Source organism: Mustela nivalis (genome assembly GCF_964662115.1).
Source record: "Mustela nivalis genome assembly, chromosome: 8".
NCBI lineage: Eukaryota > Metazoa > Chordata > Mammalia > Carnivora > Mustelidae > Mustela > Mustela nivalis.
Window position 1 is genome coordinate 34768868 of NC_139027.1, and position 21206 is coordinate 34790073.

The 21206-nt window shown below is 43.3% G+C and overlaps 1 protein-coding gene across 3 annotated transcripts; it reads right to left on the reverse strand.

Annotated features, from left to right (window-relative positions):
* Nucleotides 1-752: 752 nt before the first annotated feature.
* On the reverse strand, nt 753-18425 carry ZNF2 (zinc finger protein 2). Of its 3 annotated transcripts, XM_082744220.1 has the most exons (7): nt 18347-18425; nt 15535-15594; nt 14957-15008; nt 9099-9170; nt 7795-7921; nt 5384-5497; nt 753-4863 (listed from the first exon to the last, which is right to left on the reverse strand). In XM_082744220.1, exons 4-7 carry the CDS (start codon nt 9129-9131, stop codon nt 3857-3859), a joined length of 1281 nt encoding a protein of 426 aa, XP_082600346.1. In that variant the 5' UTR covers nt 9132-9170; nt 14957-15008; nt 15535-15594; nt 18347-18425; the 3' UTR covers nt 753-3856. The 3 variants fall into 3 exon arrangements, with proteins under 3 accessions (XP_082600346.1, XP_082600345.1, XP_082600347.1); XM_082744219.1 differs by lacking the exon at nt 14957-15008; XM_082744221.1 differs by lacking the exons at nt 14957-15008; nt 15535-15594 and having other exon boundaries at nt 18347-18411.
* Nucleotides 18426-21206: the final 2781 nt, after the last annotated feature.

Sequence of the window (21206 nt, forward strand, 5' to 3'; positions counted from 1 at the left end):
TTTTTAAAAAAGGATGTAGGGTATCTCAATACTTTTTGTATTGATTACATGTTGAAGTAACACTGCATGAAAATTTTAAATATTTGAATTAAATTCAAATATTAAAATTCCATCAGTTTCATTTTTGATTTTAAAAATAGGGCATACTTCCAATTTGACCGATTTCTGATTCCAAGATTTGTACACCCAATGATCATTTGGTGAAGCTAACACCTCAAAATTTAAGGCCTCCATGGGGTGCCTGGGTGGCTCAGTGGGCTAAAGCCTCTGCCTTCGTCTCAGGTCATCATCTCAGGGTCCTGGGATCGAGCCCCACATGGCCCCACATTGGGCTCTCTGCTCAGCAGGGAGCCTGCTTCCTCCTCTCTCTGACTACCTCTCTGCCTACTTGTAATCTCTGTCTGTCAAATAAATAAATAAAATCTTAAAAAAAAAAATTTAAGGCTTCCAGTACTGTATGCCCTCTTGGAAGATATCAGTTAAAAGGGAAAATGGCCCTTCCCTCAGAATTTTTAGTAGGAGGTAGAATAGCACTTCACATTTTTAAAAATGCTCTGCAGATCACCAAATTTAAAAAAGGAACAAAGGCAATGTCCCCATTGTTTCACTTATCAGCATACTCAGAATTCCATTAGTGTTCTGAATTTGTTCTGGTCTCATCTTGCTGACAATGGCAGAATATCTTGGGGGAAATACTCAATCGTGTTTATTTTTAACAAGGGAATAGATTAAAGATTCAGAACTCTCAGATATAGTCCAGTCCAAAGTCTGTTAATAGTCCCTTTTATTTTCTACTTGACATTATTAAATAATACGAGATATTATCCACTCCAATAGATTCTGCACTCTCTGAAGTGTTTTTCTTCAGGTTGCTTCAAGAGTCCACACGTGAAAAGTCTTCCCTGTCACTCATCTGCTTTAAGAAAGGTGGACAAATAGGGTTGTTAGTAGACTGGGGTGTGGGGGAAGGGTGTCTGTTTGGCAATCCATCTTCTTGAATCTGGCTTTACCTCTTAGGAGAAATGCATCTTGGTCCACTGGGATTCATGCAGGTAAGCTAAATTCTAGACAGCCTCTGTCTAGAATCAAGTCCTCTTCCGGGCTTCACTTGAAGCAACTAGGAAGGGAATGCAGATGCCTAGGGCCAAAGCTGCCTAGTCCCTGATCCTTAATAAGATAAAAATAAAGGACTGGGCCCAGGGCATAGAAGAGTTTTGGGAGTCAGAACTTAATGTGGAATCACATCAAGGCAGACCTTAAATATTCAGAGAAGCTTTCATTAAACAGGGAGCTATTTTAGGTCTCAAGTAAGGCAATGATGAGCAGGAAAGGGTCATTTAGAAAGACTGGTCTACTGCAAAGAAGACATCCAGATGGCCAACAGACACATGAAAAAGTGCTCCATATCACTCGGCATCAGGGAAATACAAATCAAAACCACAATGAGGTATCACCTCACACCAGTCAGAATGGCTAAAATAAACAAGTCAGGAAATGACAGATGCTGGCAAGGATGCGGAGAAAGAGGAACCCTCCTACACTGTTGGTGGGAATGCAAGCTGGTGCAGCCACTCTGTAAAACAGCATGGAGGTTCCTCAAAATGTTGAAAATAGAACTGCCCTATGACCCAGCAATTGCACTATTGGGTATTTACCCTAAAGATACAAACGTAGTGATCCAAAGGGGCACATGCACCCGAATGTTCATAGCAGCAATGTCCACAATAGCCAAACTATGGAAAGAACCTAGATGTCCATCAACAGATGAATGGATCAAGAAGATGTGGTATATATACACAATGGAATACTATGCAGCCATCAAAAGAAATGAAATCTTGCCATTTGCTACAATATGGATGGAACTAGAGCGTATCATGCTTAGCGAAATAAGTCAAGCATAGAAAGACAACTATCATATGATCTCCCTGATATGAGGAAGTGGTGATGCAACATGGGGGCTTAAGTGGGTAGGAGAAGAATCAATGAAACAAGATGGGATTGGGAGGGAGACAAACCATAAGTGACTCTTAATCTCACAAAACAAACTGAGGGTTGCTGGGGGGAGGGGGTTTGGGAGAAGGGGGTGGGATTATGGACATTGGGGAGGGTATGTGCTTTGGTGAGTGCTGTGAAGTGTGTAAACCTGATGATTCACAGATCTGTACCCCTAGGGATAAAAATATATGTTTATAAAAAATAAAAAATTATATATTAAAAAAACAACATATGAAACTAAAAAAAAAAAAGAAAAAAAAGAAAGACTGGTCTAAGCATAATGTGCAAAATGTCAGTAATGTGCAAAATGTAATTCGTGACAGACACTTTTGATGTTACCAAATACTGAGGTGCTTGTTTACTTTTCTGGCCTCTGGTGCTAGGTTCTGGTTTATGAGATGTGGACACAAGTGATGGTTCTTAGAAATAACCTAAAATATCTTCCAGCTTTCTCTTTCATGATACCCTTAGAGGCAACATGTTCTAAATGATGAAGATGGAGTGAGACAGACTGACTCATAACAGATTTTATGTGAGATGTGAATTTTCAGTTTGGGGGTTACTTATTATGGCACCAAAGCTTAACAAACCCCTGTTCAGTAAGGAAGAGGTTAGGGATGCCTGGGTGGCTCAGTCGGTTAAGCCCCTGCCTTTGACTTGGGTTGTGATCCTGGGGTCCTAGGATCAAGTCCTGCATCTGGCTCCTTGCTCAGCAGGGAGCCTGGTTCTCTCTGCCTCTACCTGCTTGTGCATGCACACACTCTCTCTCTCTGACAAATAAATAAAATCTTTTAATAAAAAAAAATAAGAGGGAAGAATTCAATGACTACCACAGTAATGGGCGCCTGAGAGGATAAAGGTGCAGTCTACACTGAAAATTCAGAGAAAGGATGTACACTCAACAGATGTTTTAAATAGAGAGAACCTGATAAGTAGAAAAATCACTAATTCAGATAAATATTTATTGAGCACCTATTATATGCAAGGCACTGTGTGAGATGCAAAGACACCTAAGTCACGCCTCCAAGTGCTTCTAATCTAGTTGAGGAGATGATACCTGTACATAAATTATTAAACCACATAGCATAATGGTTAAGAGAATAGACTCTGAAGGTAGACTTGTATTCAAGGATTAGCTTCACCTTTTACAAGCTGTGTCACTTTGGGCAAATTATTTAATACCTCTAAATTTTAGTCTGCTTATATGTAAAATGAGGATAGTAATAGTACCTACTTCTACTTCACAGGGTTGGTGAGAGGACCAAACAGTCTACTCTTTGCCAAACTTTCCACTGAGTGCTTACCCCATAGTGAGCGCTCAGTAAGTGCTAGCCAGCAGTAGTAGTAGTAGTAGCACTAAGTGCTAGCCAGCAATAGTAGTAGTAGTAGTAGTAGTAGTAGTAGAAGAAAGGAACCTAGAAGTTGGGACACAAAGAACAAGACCATGGCCCAAAAAAGCTCCCAGGGAAAGGGACGCAAGCTATAAAAAGAAGTGTTCTGGAAACAACAGTGCTGTTTTAACTTCGCCTTCCCTCCTGCTCGAGCCTCCGGTTATTAAAGTGCAGTGATATTTGGGGCCTCAGACAAGAAACATGTCTGACGATCACCTCCTAATATTTATCCTGTTGTCTAACAAACTTCTGCAAAGTGTCGACCCTTTAGAGTCACATCCTAACTTCTGGCATCCTGCAGTTCTAGAACACGGTAAGTAGAGAATGTTTATTCACACTGTGGTAGCAGAGGTGGAAAAGGAGAGGTGTAGCCAGAATAAGTAGAATGCTCAAAGGATGGGTTTGCTTACAATGGGGAAGACCTAGCTTGAGTTTCTACGGAGGTCCTTTGACTAAAGCTTTCACCCAACTCAGTCTATTCCTTGTTTGGCATAACGCCGTTGGTGTTGAATAACGGATGACTTAGAACTGAAGACTTTCCCACACACGCTGCATTCAAAGGGTTTCTCTCCTGTATGCACTCGCTGATGTCGCGTGAGCCGGCATCTCTGGCTAAAGGCTTTCCCGCATTCGGCGCACTCATACGGCTTGTCTCCGGTGTGGATCTTCTGATGCTGTGTAAGGGATGAACGGTCGAAGAAAGCTTTCCCGCACTCACTGCACTGATAGTGAGGTTCTCCAGTGTGAGCCTTCTGATGTCTGTTCAGTGATGACACGCCGTAGAAGGCTTTCCCACACTCGTTACATTCGTAAGGCTTCCTGCCGGTGTGGATGAGCTGATGTCGAGTGAGAATACTTTTCTGGCTGAAGGCTTTCCCACACTGATTACATTCATAAGGGCTTTCTCCGGTGTGGATTCTCTGGTGTCGAGTAAGGGATGAGCGGTCGAAGAAGGCTTTTCCACACTCACTGCATTTAAAGGGCTTCTCTCCAGTATGAATTCGCTGATGGACAGTTAGGGACGACCGGTCGAAAAAGGCCTTCCCACACGCATTGCATTCATAGGGGCTCTCCCCCGTGTGAGACATCAGATGTCTACTGAGACTGCTCCTGTGACTGAAGGCCTTCCCACACTCGTGACAGTCATAGGGCTTCTCTCCAGTGTGAGTCCTCTGGTGGCGGGTAAGGGATGAGTGGTCAAAAAAGGTCTTCCCACAGTGGCTGCATTCCTGGTCTCTCTCTTTAGTGAGGATTTTCTTGAGAGGGGTAGACCCCGGCTGCAAGCTTTCCTTCTGGGAAAGGGACTTCTTGCAGGTCTGGATGGCAGGCCTCTCTTTCCCTGCTTCTGACTCACCCTCCAGTGCATGAGCATTGAATTTAGGACACACGGGAACTTCTCCTCGAAGCTTTCCCCTCCCCCTTCCTTCTGATTCTTCTCCTTCTGAAGGACCGTGAATCTTGGGCTTAGTCTCCCGGTCTGGAAGAGACAGAAAATACAGATGCAATTTCTCTCCTGGGCTAGGAAATACTACAGTGCGACAGCAGAAAGATGAGATGCTACAATAAATCTGAACAGTAGTGTACAGGGACTGCCCCGCTGGCTCCCATAGACAGTTGTTCGTGTTGGGAAAAGACAGAGACTTGAAAAGAGAACAGAACTGACAGCGGACAGCTCAGAAGAGAGAGAAGACTTTCCACTGGGAGCGTGGCCAGGATAATTGGGAGAGTAGGCTAAGTGGTGTGGGGGGGCGGTGGGCAATAGGTGTGTATGGGCAACATGACAGATCTGAGAGAAAAACAACATTTGGTGGATAAAGAGGAGTAACACTTTCATGTGTGGAGAAAAAAAAATGAAAGCTGGTGGGTGACAGAGAATAAACACTAAAGCAGAAGATGTGAATGTGAGAAAACTGTGGTACCCAAGCCTCCTTCCCACACACCCACCAAATAACAGTCACAAAACAAAAGTCGGCCCTGCTCTGTTCATACACAGTTACCTAGAGAGACATTCTCTGGACATTCTCTCTCCTCAGATCCATGAAGATCAACTACCCAAGGCTCATCCCCTCTCTTCAACTGAAAAATGATGTCAGGTTGAGGAACTGGAAGTCCTGCTCAGGGAGAAAGAAACAAGCCAGGTATAAGATGGAAATAAGCAACTATTCCAAAGCTTAAACCCAACCTCTCACTCTTTCTGACAGAAAATGGAAAGCCAGAGGACCCACGCTGGGAATGCAGAGTACAAAGTGAGGCAAAAGGATGTGGGAAGCTCACAATGGAGGTCAAGACTGAGGTTCTACAAAGGAACAAGTAGCACTTGGTCAAAAGTTGATAAAATCCATTTGAACTAATGTGTTTATTCTCCCCACTGAAGTGAATGGGATGTCATAGCTTTAGCACTGGTACAATCGTGAAAAGGAGTCCTTGGCTCAGGAAAGATAAGAATGAAAACAGATCATCCTGAGTAAAAAAACGTGTAATTTTGTCGGTTGGTTTACCCTTTAGTATTAAGCTTTTATTTACACAAGAGGGTCACGTTCATCGTAGGAGAATTAGAGGTAAGTAGAAATAAAAAGAAAGATCACCTTTTGTACTTTGTATTCATTTTTTCTTTCTTTCTATTCATTTTGAAACTGAAAGATACCTATAGATACATTCTGTTAAAAACTGGGTTATGAAATAATGCTAATTTGTAAATTTTATTTTTTTCACATAATAAAGTGTTACTTTACTTTGACTAGCACAGATCTACATCACCACTTTAATGGCTACACGCTGTTAGTTGTATGGGATAATCTAATTTATTTAATCTCCTGCTGACAGCCATTCAGACTGTTTTTACTGTTTTGCTATTAACAAACAATGATGTGACGAACATCTTTGTACACTCGGGGCTGCTGATGCTATTATTTGCTTGGGATGAATTTCTACAAGTGAGTCTATCCATTTTTGGTCACTGAAAGAAACAATCCATCCTAGAAGCAGTCTTGAAGTCTAAACTTCCCTTACATTGGGGGTCCCCAACTTGTGAAAGAGAAACACCTTCTTATTGAGCCCAAGGATCACCTATCTGGTTAAATTCTGATCACCTACTACAAATGGGCCACATGCATTGCCTTCCTGTTTGGTTTCCTGTTTCTGATCTTAGGAATTCTATTTTCCCCAATATTTCATCCCACCAAAGTCTGTGACAAAGGCTCAGCAGTCTCCCTTAGTGCTCCCTGAACATTCTATCCTGGCTATCCTGTTTTTCCTATTTGGCATACTTAAATTCTTGACTGGCCTCATAGAAAACCTGCAGTGTGAGTCCTCTGATGGCCACCTGTTGCTTGTTTTATACCTATTTCTGAATCTGCACACTCTCTCAGTCTCTTAATTCTGGAAGTTCCTGAGAGGTTGGCATTATGTACAGGAGCCCAACCTTTACTTCTCATGAATATCTCAAACCAACATTCTTTTTCTTTTTCCTTTTCTTCTTCTTTTTTTAAAGTAGGTTCTACACCCAATGTGGGGCTTAAACGCACGCCCCCAGATCAAGAGTTCCACGCTCTATAGACTGAGCCAGCCGGGCGGGGGCCTTCAGAGCAGTCATTCTTAATTTTCCTTTTGTCAGCCAAGTCTCTATAACTGCAAAGTGCCTTCTGTGGGCCTCTATCTAAGCCTGCACTTAAGATAAATATTCAAAATGAAACACACTTTTAGTGACTTACTCTGAAGCACAAGTTTGTATTTCTATACCCACACCTGCCCTCTTTTTAAAGGAAAACACTTGGGGCACTTGGGTGGTTCAGTCGGTTAAGCAACTGCCTTCGATTCAGGTCATGATCCCGGGGGCCTGGGATTGAGCTCTCTGCTCAGTGGGGAGCCTGCTTCTCCATCTCTACCTGCTATTCCCCCTCCTTGTACTCTTTCTCTCATTCTGTCAAATAAATAAATAAAATCTTTAAAAAAAATAAATAAAGGAAAACACTTCTTCCTCCCCTCCTCTGCTTCTCTGAGGAGAAATTTTCTCTCAACAAGATGGCATCCTTAGTCCTCTGGACGGAGCTGAGTAAGTTACCTGACGGATGAGCTGGTGGAGGAACTGGGCATATGTAACTCAGCTTCTTCTGTTTGCCCCCCACCCCCTTTGGAGAGTGGGTCCTCTATACTATAGGGACAGGCTTCTGAACAAGGGAGGCTGGGGTTGTACAATCTGCCCATGGCTCAGGAAGCCAGTCTGTCCAATCTTGGGGTTCAGGATGAAGAAGCCCACTGTCGCTGTACCCCTAAGCCATACCTTCTACTCCTCTATCTTGTCTCTCACTGCTTCAGAAGTCAGGTGGGAGAAGAGGTATCATTTATTGGCCCCTCAACCCCCCCATTAACACAGTACCGAGTCTAACTTCTTATGGGAAGCTCTCCTTACCTAATGAGACAATACTCTTATAGTTTTCCAGCATCACCTCCTTGTAGAGGTCCCTCTGAATAGGGACTAGATGTCTCCACTCCTCATCTGTGAAAATCACGGCCACATCCTCGAATGTCACTGATTCCTGGAAACACAATCACATTGCCCCTTACTTAAAACCCTTCTCTTCTCTTTATATGGACCAGACGAAACAGTCATCAAGATGATAGCCCTGAGGTTGTGGAAGGAGGGTAAGTAAAATTGTTCTGATGAAGCAGGGCTTTGAAGCACTTGGGAGAAAGTGGCATAATTCCCTGAGGCATGAAGTTCTTGGTCTTAATTCTTATATTCATAGCCAAGCCTGTAAATTTCAGATAATTTGCAAGAACAGAACAAAGAATGCCTATGTACCCTTCACCCAGCTTCCCCAAATGTTAACATTCTCCACATGTGCTTTATCTTTTTGTCTCTCTCAGTAAATACACATTCTCCTCTTTCCTGAACTTCTTGAGAGTAACTTGCAAACATGATGCCTCTTTACTCCTATTTTATAAAAACAAGGATATTCTCTAATATAATCACAGTGTAATTATGAAAGTCAAGCAAACACCATTGATATTATACTATAATCTACAACCTTATTTGAATTCTACCAATTATCTGGGTGTTGTTGTTGTTGTTTTACAAATCCTTAAAATGATGGTATTGATTAGATTGTCCTTAGGATCCCCTCATTTCACGCAAATGCTTTGTGATTGTGTAAGACAGCATCTTTACCCCCAATCCTAAAACCCCAGATGAGTTTCCAGTGTGCAAGTTCTAAGCTAGAGCATAGAATTCATGACTCCAGGTCCATGGGCAGGTGTGGGGCAAGCCCCATGTCTCTACCTATACTCATCTCTCTTTGGGACTCTTACCACCTCATTGAGGGGCTCTTCAGCAAGTATCATATCCCCCAGCCTAACCCAACACTTCCTGGAATACTTGGGGTCCACTCTCAAATGGATGCACTGAAGGCAGGTCAGGACAGGAACTGTTCCCTCAAACCACCCAAGCCAACCTGTACCATCATTTTTTAGGCAAAAGCTCTCAGAGCCAAGTCCACAGGGGCCGTGTCCCTGGTGACACACTACTGGGCACATGTTCAAGGCAAGAGGAGGTCACTGAAGGATACCACAAGTCAAATGGGAAAGACGCACTCCCCCCCAGAGCCTTTCATTTACCTGGCTCAGTTTGACTGAAGCAGCTCCCAGATAAAGAGAGAAAAGTGGTTACAATCTGGAGACTAACCGAGTATTCCAGACACACAAAGTTCACCTCACCTGGCATCTGGCAGTCGGAGACACAGCAGCCATTCCCTCCTGTGTACTCTCCTTGTAGAAAAGGGCAGAGTCCTAATGAGGAAAAGGTATGGGATGAGAAAGACAAGTCTTGGTTTGTAGTTTTTTGACCCATAAAGCAAGAAATCTCCAAATACCAGTGAGTTATATACCCATTCTCTTTCTTAATACCCTACAAACAGGAAAGACAAAGCAAAGCCAGGCTAGGAGCAACCCCACCCTAAACCAGAGTTGGAATGAAAGGCCACGGATAGTGCTATTCAGGACACAAGTGGGTGCTGGTTTGACCATGACCCCAGACGTAGAGCTCTGTTCCTGGGAATCAAGAACATATGAAGCTTATACTATATAAGTTCACATTCAATATTGCCCTGACGGTTACCAGGTAAGAAGTCTAAGAAATTTTATAAATGACTATATGGAAAGACATGTCCAGTAAATACCCACAGCCTCATTAAGGGAAAAATACCCCATTTGTAACTCTGTGCTAAAGGAGCCACTGTTGGGCAGCCACATCTTGTTCCACATGACACTGTCTCTCCCTCCTGGAGCCACACTGACGTAGGCCTCAGGTAGTGAACTGAGATGTGATCTACCTTGAAAAGGGGAACATGAGCTAAGAAATGTCAGCACAACAGGTGAGCAATGAGCTGAAAGGGTATCAGGAGGGACGGAAGTAACCATGAGGATCAGGGGAGCCAAAGCTACCCGGAAGCAGATTCCATGAGTGTGTAGGAGGCAGGACCCGGGAAGACTAGACACAGGCTGGGGGAAGAAGAGCCTGGTCACCTTAGTGGTGAAACACTGGAGCAAAGACTTACGGGTTTTTTACTGGTGTGAAGTCCCTCAATGCATGCAGACCACCCCTGGGCTCCAATTTGCATTTAGACCAGCCTCCTTTATTCTGGGATTCCTGTAACCTTCTTAGGCTTGGTGTGAATCCTATCGCTAACCCCCTTTCCTTGAGTTAGCTGAGTAGGTCTCAGTTTCCCACAGGCAAGAGTCTAAGTCAACACAGTTAAGTCAAGCATTTCTGGAAATCATGAGTGGGACGGGAAGTGCGGTCCGAGGAAGGACGAGGCAAAGAGGGGGCGCCCCGAGTACTCTCCTGTGGTCAAGGGGATACGGGTACTGATCCTTGAATTCATTCATCCGTCTATCCAACCAACATTTATTCAGCACCAGCTATTTATACCAAACACAAAAACTTTAGGACACTGTCCTTGTCCTCTAAAAGCTTATAGCTCAGAATATAGGACAAACCAGTAGCCCCAATAGTGTGTCACTACAGGATGGGTACGTACTATACAGAGATACCCACAACAAACTCTCAGAGCCCAGCAGAGGCTTGCCTCATCCAGACAGGAGGCTGTAAGTTCCTTGGCAGAAATGGGATGTAAGGCTTGATTTGGGGGAAGAGGTGGAACATTCTAGGCAGGAAAAGTACCAAGTTTTCAAAAATAAGGAGGTGTGTCTTTACATGGAAAAATGAACAACTGGAACTAGCTTAGAATGGCAGCAGTCTAGGCTGTGAGCAGTGCAGTGGGGAAGTAGACAGAGACCAGCTAGATCAAGGACAGCTTTGTATGGTCCCATACATGGAAGAGGGACCACAAGCATGGAGATCACTGAAGTATTTCAACATGGAAGTATTATCAGATTTGTGTTTTAGAAAGATCATTGCAAATTGTATGAAGAGCCTTGGAACACACATACTCTGGCTCAGCAAATCTTTCCTAGGAGTTTGTCCTAAGGAAGTAAGTGAGAATATCTTTTTTTTTTTTAAGATTTTATTTATTTGACAGAGATCACAAGTAGGCAGAGAGGCAGGCAGAGAGAGAGGAAAGGAAGCAGGCTCCCTGCTGAGCGGAGAGCGATGTGGGGCTCGATCCTAGGACCCCAGGATCATGACCTGAGCTGAAGGCAGAGGCTTTAACCCACTGAGCCACCCAGGTGCCCCACAGATAGGTACTATCTTACAGATTAGAAAAGTTAGGGTTAAAAGGGAGAATTTGAGGGAGAATTTGAACCCAGGTCTGTCCATCAGTTTCTAACCTCAATGCTATAATATGATTTTCATTTTCATGAAAAAAATAGCCACACAGATAACAGACCAATAGACTAGAATAAAAAAATCCCCAACATATCCAAACATGTACGGAAACTTGATATACAACTGAACCGGCATTACAAATCATTGAGGAAAAGATCACTAGTGATAAACTGCAAACAACTTAAATGTTCATCAGAAAAACCAATTGTTATTTTATGTGTGAACTTATGTGTATTGGAGTATTATACATTAAGATGAATGAAGTAGAGCTTAGTGTTAATAATAAATCATAAAAGGTAATTACTGAGCAAAAAAATAAAGTTTTAGAATTACTGTGTAACATCTATATAAAACTTAAAAAACAGGGCACCTGGATGGCTCAATCGGTTAAGCCTCTGACTCTTGATTTTGGCTCAGGTCATGATCTAGGGCCATGATCTCAGGGTCATGAGGTTGATCCCTGCATCAGACTACACACTCACTGGGGAGTCTGCATGAGGTTCTCTTTTTTCCTCTGCCCCTCCTTACCAAGCTCACACTCTTTCTCTCTCTCTCAAATAAATGTATCTTAAAAAAAAAAAAACCCAAACTTAAAAACAGGTAAATAATATCTATAAAAATCTGTGTGGGACAGTAAGTACCAAATTATGAGTTATCTCTGGGAAGGGAGGGATATGGAATTGGGACAGATAACCAGGAGAGTTCAACTTTGTCTGTGATGTTTTGTTAAAAAAATTTTTTTAAACAAATGTACAAATATTAAGTGAAGAATGCATACTTAAAGCTATTTACTTGTGTATGTGCATATGTAAAGAAAAAGGACTGAAATAGTGTACACTAAAATGTAAGTGCAATTTGAGTGGTGGCATTTCAAGTGGTTTTATTCTATTTCTTGTCATTCTTTATTCCCTGATTTTTTTTTTTTAAAGATTTTATTTATTTATTTTGACAGAGAGATCACAGTAGTCAGAGAGGCAGGCAGAGAGGGAGAGAGGGAAACAGGCTCCCTGCTGAGCAGAGAGCCCGACGCGGGACTCGATCCCAGGACCCTGAGATCATGACCTGAGCCGAAGGCAGCGGCTTAACCCACTGAGCCACCCAGGCGCCCCCCCTGATTTTTTTTTAAAAGATTTTATTTATTTATTTGACACAGAGAAATCACAAGTAGATGGAGAGGCAGGCAGAGAGAGAGAGAGGGAAGCAGGCTCTCCACTGAGCAGAGAGCCTGATGCGGGATTCGATCCCAGGACTCTGAGATCATGACCCGAGCCGAAGGCAGCGGCTTAACCCACTGAGCCACCCAGGTGCCCCAATTCCCTGATTTTTGTTTTTATGAGTCTGTATTTACGTTGGTGTACAGGGGAAAAAAATAAGAAGGAATGTGGGTATATAGAAAAGTTAAAGCAGACCCAAGATAGCTATTCTCAGAAAATTCCATTTGCGAGGTTGGTCCTTGGCTGGGGTCTGGGAACTTCGATTTGGGGAGGGTTCCCTAAGAAAGAAGGGTGGCCCATTATGCCAAACTATTTGAACAAACGATGTGGTTTATGTTGAACACTTGCTCTCCTGCCGGAGGGTCTGAAATTTTGGTATGTGTTAGGCAGAGAGTGCCTGCCTGACCTGCTCTCAATAAAAAAAACTTGGGCTCTGAGCCTCTAATGAGCCTTTGTGAGCTGGAACATCACACACGTTGTTGCATTTTTATTGCTGGAGAGGATGCGTTTGGTGTGACTCCTCATGGCAGGGAGAGAGCACAAGAAAGCCAGTAGTTGGGTTTCTCCAGACTCTGCCTCTCTCATCCCTGATTGACCTAGCTGTACATCCTTGTCTTAGCCATGAATGCAAGTATAGGCTGAGCCCCACATCCTTCCAGCAAATCCCTGAATGGGGGGTGATCTTGGGGACCTCCAACACAGGCAACCATGCCATTCTGGGTAGCTGTAGCAGAATGGAGGTGAGAAGACCAGTGAGGAATCTCATAATTAAATAAGGAAAAATGATGAAAAGCTGAATGAAAGTAGTGACAGCAGAAATGGACAAAAGTGGAACTACTGTCAAGACATTAAGAACAGGGATGCCTGGGTGGCTCAGTGGGTTAAGTATCTGCCTTCAGCTCAGATCATGATCTCAGGGTCCTGAGATCGAGTCCTGCATTGGGTTCTTTGCTCATTGGGGAGCCTGCTTCTTCCTGTCTGCAGCTCCCCCTGCTTGTGCTCTCTCTCTGTGACAAATAAATTAAAAAAATCTTAAAAAAAAAAAAAAAATGAAGAACAGACAACAGACTTACTGTGGAGGCTGAGGGTGATGGGAGAAGCAAGAATGATCTCCAGGTCACTGATCTGAACAACGGTGTGCACTGAGGTACCAATCATGGAGATGAGCAACAGAGGAGGAGGTTTGGAGGGAAAGCTACTGGGTACAGTTTGGAGTATTTAGAGTTTGAGCTGTTGCCAACCAACCAGGTGATTCTGGCTTCCACTGGCCAGGTTATAAAAATTATTATTGCTGAATGAAACAGTTTGAATTTTGAAAGACCACAAGTTCCATACTCAAAATGAGAAAAAAAATAATATATTTTAAAAATAATTGTAATACAAAGAGGGCAAATACACCTTTAGTGATACAAACAAGTACTTTGGTTTGTTTTTTTTTTTCTATTAATTGTATGACTATTCACAAAGTATAGATGTATCCTTAGGATATATAAAAGAAATCAAGGGAATGTGGATAAACCAAGTAATCCCAGAATCAGGAATGTCAAACCCCAAACAGACTAATCAGTACTGGGGAGAGGAAGGAGTATGAGCTCGTCTAAAGAGGCAAAGTAATCATGCAGACTTAATCCTTCCTCCTTTAGGAGATGAGCCCACTAGATTGTCTTATTATGAGATACTACTAAGGTACAGTTAAGTTTTCAAAAAGACCAGACCAATACATATTTACTAGACAATGGGTTATTGAGCACTGGCCAAGCAAAACTTTCAAAGATTACCACCTTGAGGGTGAACACCAGTTTGCAAAAATGTTTAAACCTATGCAAAAGATGGGGCACCTGGGTGGCTCAGTGGATTGAGCCTCTGCCTTTGGTTCAGGTCATGATCTCCAGGTCCTGGGATTGAGCCCCCCTCAGGCTCTCTGCTCAGTGGGGAGCCTGTTTCCCCCCTCTCTCTCTGCCTGCCTCTCTGCCTACTTGTGATCTCTGTCAAATAATAAAATCTTTAAAAAAAAAAAAAACTATGCAAAAGGTAAAAACTTAAAAAAAATACTGGAAAACATGTTTAGTGTAACTACTTTTTTTTTTTTTTTTTGGACCTGAGAGATTGGGATTTGAATCTTGTTAGGAGGAGGTAGAGTGATATATACACAAATGGAAACAGCTAAGATATCATCAGTAGCCTGAAAGCTGTGCTGTTTAAGACTGTAATCCTTCCCTTGCTTGTCAAGATTCCCCCATTCCCAGAAGGGTTTTAAAACATTACTCTTGGGGCACCTGGGTGGCTCAGTGTGTTAAAGCCTCTCCCTTTGGCTCAGGTCATGATCCTGGGGGTCCTGGGATGGAGCCCCGCAGCATGGGACTCTCTGCTCAGCAGGGAGCCTGCTTCCTTCTCTCTCTGCCTGCCTCTCTGCCTACTTGTGATCTCTGTCAAATAAATAAAAAAAATCTTAAAAAAAAAAAAACTATTAAAAAAAACACCACATTACTCTTGGGCCCTCATAAGAAGTCCAAATTAGTATTTTGAGATACAGGAGAGACTGCCAGAAATAAAATTCCAGCTCTGCTTACTACCTGTATGACCTTAGGCAAGTTTCTCAACCTCTGTCTCAGTTCACCCAGTCATCTGTAAAATTAGAATAATGAAAGTACCTACCTCAGAGCTATTGTGATGCGTAAGTAGAATACAAATAAAGCATATAGAATAATGGGCTACACGGGTTATAGTCTTAGGAAGGTAGAAAGAATGAAAACATTAATTACAATGTGTTGTTGCTTTTTTAGAATAGGTTTAAGTGTAAGAGTAGGAATCACTTTGGAATCAAAGTATTTGAATATGTTGTCGAAAGCCATTTGAGCTTTTCAAACAAATCCGCTGAACTACATCTGAGATTGTAGTTGAAACTGCTCAATGTTTAAATCCTTAAAGACAATTTTGTTTTGTTTATTGGATTACGACTTCATAAAATGAACACTGAACACCTTACAAATGGTGGTGGGCATAAAAGCTCCCCAGCCATTCAGTAACCTTTTCCACTACAGCCAATACTCCTGAGGTGCTATTATTCGTGGGATCCCTGCCAGGCTGACTTCCCTCCCCTGGCAGTCGCTTCAGTAGCCTCCCAGTGATACTCAGGGCTCCCCAAGTATACCAAATTCACATGGAGTCACTTGTGTTTTCTCTTGTCCAACTGCTGGTTCTCAGAGTATTTCTAGAGAAAAAAAAAGAACAACTCTTCAAATTCTTATTCTAGATCTTCAAATGAGCCCTTGCCTGGAAAGCTTTTCCTGTTTGCATCCTTGCCATTCGATTTTGGAAGAATGCTCACAAGAATTCCAAAGTCTGTGTGGTAAAAAGCATTCCATGGGCACGTATTTATTAACGATGAAGGCTTGGGCAAATTAAGCTAAAGGTTGACCTCCAGTTGTTTACTACCTACCTCACAGAGTAGTTATAAACAGTAAATGAGACAGTTAATGTAAAGTGTTTATCTTAGTCTGTTCAATAAATGAAAATTGCTTTCCTTTTGACTGCCCAATACCAACCCATTCATCCACTCATTCACCCTGAGTCAACAAATACATCCAAGGACCTGCTATGTGCGTGGTAGCATGGGGTGTGAAGACGAAACAGAAATGTTTCTGTCTCTGGGTCTTTCCCTGAGTGTCCTGTGTGTCCTACCTCCTTTTCCACTACTGTTGCTTTTCAGAATCTGGTCCCTGCATTACCAGGTCTTGCTTTCTCCACCATCTCCCAGCTCACCAGTAACTTCTTCCCCATATTTTCAAACAGATACAACTCTCATCTCTCTGAAACCTTCTTCACCGAATCCCATGGCCTCTCTTTAGCAAAAGAGTTCTCATTTAGGTTTTCCTTTCATGATCAAAGTTCTTGGTAACACATACTTATCAACTCCATCTCCTCTTTTTGAATCTTTTTCTGTTCTTGTCACCCCTCACCATCTGAAACTGTACACTTGAAAATGACCAATGCACCTCTAATTACCATAGTCTTTTTCTCCTTATCTTCATTTCTCTGCAGCTTTTGATTATTCTGACAAGTTCTGGCTTCTTTTCCCCAGTCTTGCCCTGGAAACCTGGTTGCTGCCCAACAACACTTAGTCTTTGTACAATGTTCCTGCTATCCCTCAGAAAGTCCATCCACCTGGCCCTCCATTTTCCACCTCTACAAAGATGGTTTCCAGTCTAGTCCCCATGACTCTTCCAAACTCAGCTGGCATTTCCAAGTGACTGCAAATTTTGATTCAGGCATTCTGCCAGCACCTTAAAACATCTTCCCCTATGCAACTCCGCAATTAATCCCTCTCCCTAGCTTGACATTTCTGTCAGATGTTCTATCATTTTCCCAGATGACTCCAATTCACTTTTAACTTGCTCTCTTTCCTCCCAAATCTAGTCACCAGGTCCTTCTTCTTCTTCTTCTTCTTTTTTTTTTTTTAATATTTATTTATTTGACACACAGAGATCACAAGTAAGCAGAGAGGCAGGCAGAGAGAGACAGGGGGAAGCAGGCTCCCCATCAGGCAGAGAGCCCAACACGGGGCTTGATCCCAGGACCATGGGATCATGGCCCAACCTGAAGTCAGAGGTTTTAATTCACTGAGCCACCCAGGCACCCCTCACCAGGTCCTTCTGACTCTTCTTCTGCATTGTCATTTTTATCCTTTCCTACCACTGACACCATTAATTCAGGTCTGTAATAACAACCCACATCAGGATTACCTTGCATTCCCAACTGGCCCCCTGCCACTAGTCCCTTTCTCTCTCTAGTCCTGGATGTGACCTCTAGAATTTCTGTCCCCAAATAGTTTTCTTCCTGATAGTCTTCAGATCAGAACTATACTATCCAGTTGCCCTGTGTTTTGTCCTGATCTTTGTCCTCTGTTCTCATGCCAGTGTACTTTTCTCCACCCTTGTCTCCCACTACTCCTTGACACTTCACTCCAGTTAAAATCAGCTCCCTCTCAAATCTGCCTAAGGCTTTGCTACTTCTTCCCTGTCCCCCCCCCCCCACCTCAAATCCTACCTCCTCCATGATAGGCCCTGCCTCATCAAGGCCCTTAGCAACTAAAGAATGATATTAAAGCATTCGTTTTACCATTCATTCCTCTGAACTAAGAAAAGATTGTGCATGATGTTGACAGCTGAAACAGACACATTAGGCATTAAGGTAGCTTTAATTACTGGTTTAATGGATAACCATATATGTCAAGCCAAGTGCTTTAAGGACTGCATCTCAGACTCAATTTGCAAATATCATTTTTAAAATCACAGATATCTCAGAGATGTAGTTACCTCTAGAATCAAACTTGTCACTAAGCTAAATAATAATCACCGGTTTCAACAATGGATTCCAACCAGCTTAAAAGTTAAACTTCCTTGGTTAATTTTTTTTTTTTTTTTAATGTTCAATGATGTAGTCTAAAACATGATGTATCTATCCTTAAATGAGGGCCTCGTACGGAGGGAGCTAACCGAGACAATCTGAGATGTTTTCTGAGAAAGACGGAGGGGTGGAGCCAGCGTCCCCAAAGATTTAGTGTTGATTCCACCCATATTTATTAAACACCCATTATGGGAAGGAGGACGACAGGAGCGGAAGAAGGCTCCAAACTTCCAACCTGCAAGCTGGGATCTGGCATATAGTGGGTGTATGATGAAAGATCACTCCTGACAGTGCCCACTCTCGATGGAATACACACACACACACACACAGGAGGCGAGGGGCAACTTTCCATCTGCACCTCTCCGAGCGGGGATACACACACACACACACACACACACACACTCACTCTCTCTCTCTCTCTCTCTCTGCAGGCTGGCTCTGCCCGCGTCACCCCGTTGAATTCCCATAGCACCTCCCCCAAGTTCTCAGTGTCCCCTTCTCTCGGCCGCTGCGCTCACTCCACATCTCGAAGTCAAACACTCGCAGCCTGAGCTCACCTCCTACACAGAGTGCTGGGTACCCAGGAAGACGGCGCCTCTTCAGGTCTGAAAAGCAATGCGCCTGCGTAAAGGCTCTGACGTCTGCGCTCACAGTGTTCGGCCTCCTCACAGACTCCATTTCCCAGAAGTCTCAGCGGTCTGTGCGCTCCACTATGACGTGTGAAATTTTGCGCAAGCGCACGTTTCTGGGAACCGGGCTGAAGGCTCTCTGGCGGCTTGCATAGAGCGTTCCAGTTGCTGTAGCCAGGTGATAGAAGATGTATGGGAGAATTGTAAGACCCTGGAAGTACTGCCTACGTGTGTTGTCACGTCCCTCCAGTCCTCTGATGGAAGGGCCATCCGAAGGAAATGTGATCTTTGGGGCCGGTCCCTACCCTTGTTTTTCACCGACGGAAGACAGAGAACGAGTCTCCTGGCGCTCCTGGCGCTTGAAAGAGGATTTTCCATGCTTCAGCTTGTCCGCTTTCAGGCATTTTGTTCTGAATTTTGGGAGAAAGGCAGAATTTGGTTCTAGGACAAGGCTGGGCCCGAGGCAGGGTATGTGCACATTTTTGCGCCGTAAGAGGAAAGCCCACGATACACGTCTGTTTAACTGGGCGGTTGGCTGACTGCCGGACAGTGTGAGCTCACACCAGCCTGCCTTCTTTGGTACTGCTAGAAGGGCCCTAGTTGGAGACATGTAGGGATTCTCATCGGTGGCTCCATGTAGGAATCACCTGAAGAGCTTTGGACACATTGTTACGTGGGGGTCCACTCCGAGGAGAGAGAGTTTACAAAGATCTTTAGGTGATTCTGATGTGCTACTAAAGCTAAGAACCACTGAACTAGAGCTTCAGAGAACACTGGAAATTGCAAGAATATGATAAAACACTACTTCGGAAACAAGTTTACCTTGTTTGTAATGTAATGCGGCGCGCCTGAGTGGCTCAGTGGGTTAAGCCGCTGCCTTCCGCTCAGGTCATGATCTCAGGATCCTGGGATCGAGGCCCGCATCGGGCTCTCTGCTCAGCAGGGAGCCTGCTTCCCTCTCTCTCTCTCTGCCTGCCTCTCCGTCTACTTGTGATTTCTGTCTGTCAAATAAATAAATAAAATCTAAAAAAAAAAAAAAAAAACTCAATCTTTGAAAAAAAAAAAGAACCTGTAATGCCTACCATTGTTACAAATGTAAGTAAGACATAGTTACTGCCTCAGACGAACTCATGGTCTAAAGGAAAAACCAGAATGTACAAGTTAAAACAATGCAGTATGTTCTATATGTCACACTGGAGATACTAGGGGAGTACAAGCAGGAAGCAATTAACTGTGGCTGAAAATGTTTAAAAAGGCCTGTAACAGTTACAGTCTTATAACCGATCCACTTAAAAAAAAAACAAAACAAAACCCACACAAACATACACACACACTTGCTTTGGGACACCTGGGTGGCTCAGTGGGTTAAAGCCTCTGCCTTAGGCTCAGGTCCTGATCTCAGGGTCCTGGGATCCAGCCCTGCATCAGGCTCTCTGCTCAGCAGGGAGCCTGCTTCCTCCTCTCTCTCTCTGCCTCTCTGCCTACTTGTGATCTCTGTCTGTCAAATAAATAAAATCTTATTAAAACCACTTGCTTTATTAAGAAGAAAGAAAGTGTGTCTTGGTGGCTCAGTTGGTTAAGCTTTGGACTTTTGGTTTGAGCTCAGGTCATGATCTCCGGGATCTCAGGATCCCAAGTTGGGCTCCATGCTCAGTGTGGACTCTGCTTGTGATTCTCTCTCTTTACCTCTGCCACCCCCAAATAAATAAAATCTTTTAAACACACGCGCGCGCGCACACACACACACACACACACACACACACACACACACACACAGTGCAATCTATGTAAAGAGAATAGCATCTTGTAAAGATACAGACTAGGGGATAAAAGTGCGAAAAATTAGTAGCAAGATGAGTGGCCAGTGAGTATTTAGGTTCTGACAAGTGTAATTTGGGGCCATATTGGGGATGGTTTTGTACTGTAGTAAGGGTTTGGATCTTCCAGAATTAGGACTTGATTAAAGTCATGATGTCTAAGACGGACATCCTTTCTTGCTGTTTCCCTCCTGGGTGTTGCTGTTTTTAATTTATCTAGCCTTAGATACTGAGAGTGGAAATTGCATACGATCAGAAGCTGGGTGATCAGTGGGAGAGAAATATTCTGGCACAATTTCACACTATACCTGAAAAACACTGTTGCTTTTATTTATTTTTTATTTTTTTAAAAGATTTTATTTATTTGACAGAGAAATCACAAGTAGACGGAGAGGCAGGCAGAGAGAGAGAGAGGGAAGCAGGCTCCCTGCTGAGCAGAGAGCCCGATGCGGGCCTCGATCCCAGGACCCTGAGATCATGACCTGAGCCGAAGGCAGCGGCTTAACCCACTGAGCCACCCAGGCGCCCCAACACTGTTGCTTTTAATACCCAGATCTGATTCCAGATTGGACCAGCTTTCTACTTCTATGTTTTTGTTTTCATAATACCTTCTTTCAGAATGGCCACCATTGGGGCATCTTTAGTCCACTGTCAATGACTGCATACTCCTGACTCCTAATTATGAACAGGTTTCTGTGTTTTACTATGGGGCTCCCAGCCCAGGAAAGTTGGAGGTTGTGTGATGATGGATGCCTGAGCACACAGGGGATCTATAGAAAAATTTGTGCTTCAATTCTGCCTTACAAAAGCACCTTTATAGTTTTGTTTTTTTTTATAATTGGCTTAAAATAGGATAAGCCATCTCCCTCAGGCTAATTTGATTTAGAGATGTTCTTGCCACCTGCTCTTCCTCTGAACAAACTTCAATTTACCAATATTGTTCCTAAAATCTGATGTCTTCTGTTTTTTCT

What these genes read in the sequence shown, in the direction of transcription:
- ZNF2 (XM_082744219.1), bottom strand. Translation starts at nt 9,131, where the DNA reads ATGGCTGCTGTGTCTCCGACTGCCAGATGCCAG. An exon ending in CTCCGACTGCCAGATGCCAG is followed by an intron (nt 7,922 to 9,098) that starts GTGAGGTGAACT and finishes TTGTGTTTCCAG; the next exon opens with GAATCAGTGACATTCGAGGA. An exon ending in TAAGAGTATTGTCTCATTAG is followed by an intron (nt 5,498 to 7,794) that starts GTAAGGAGAGCT and finishes CTCCCTGAGCAG; the next exon opens with GACTTCCAGTTCCTCAACCT.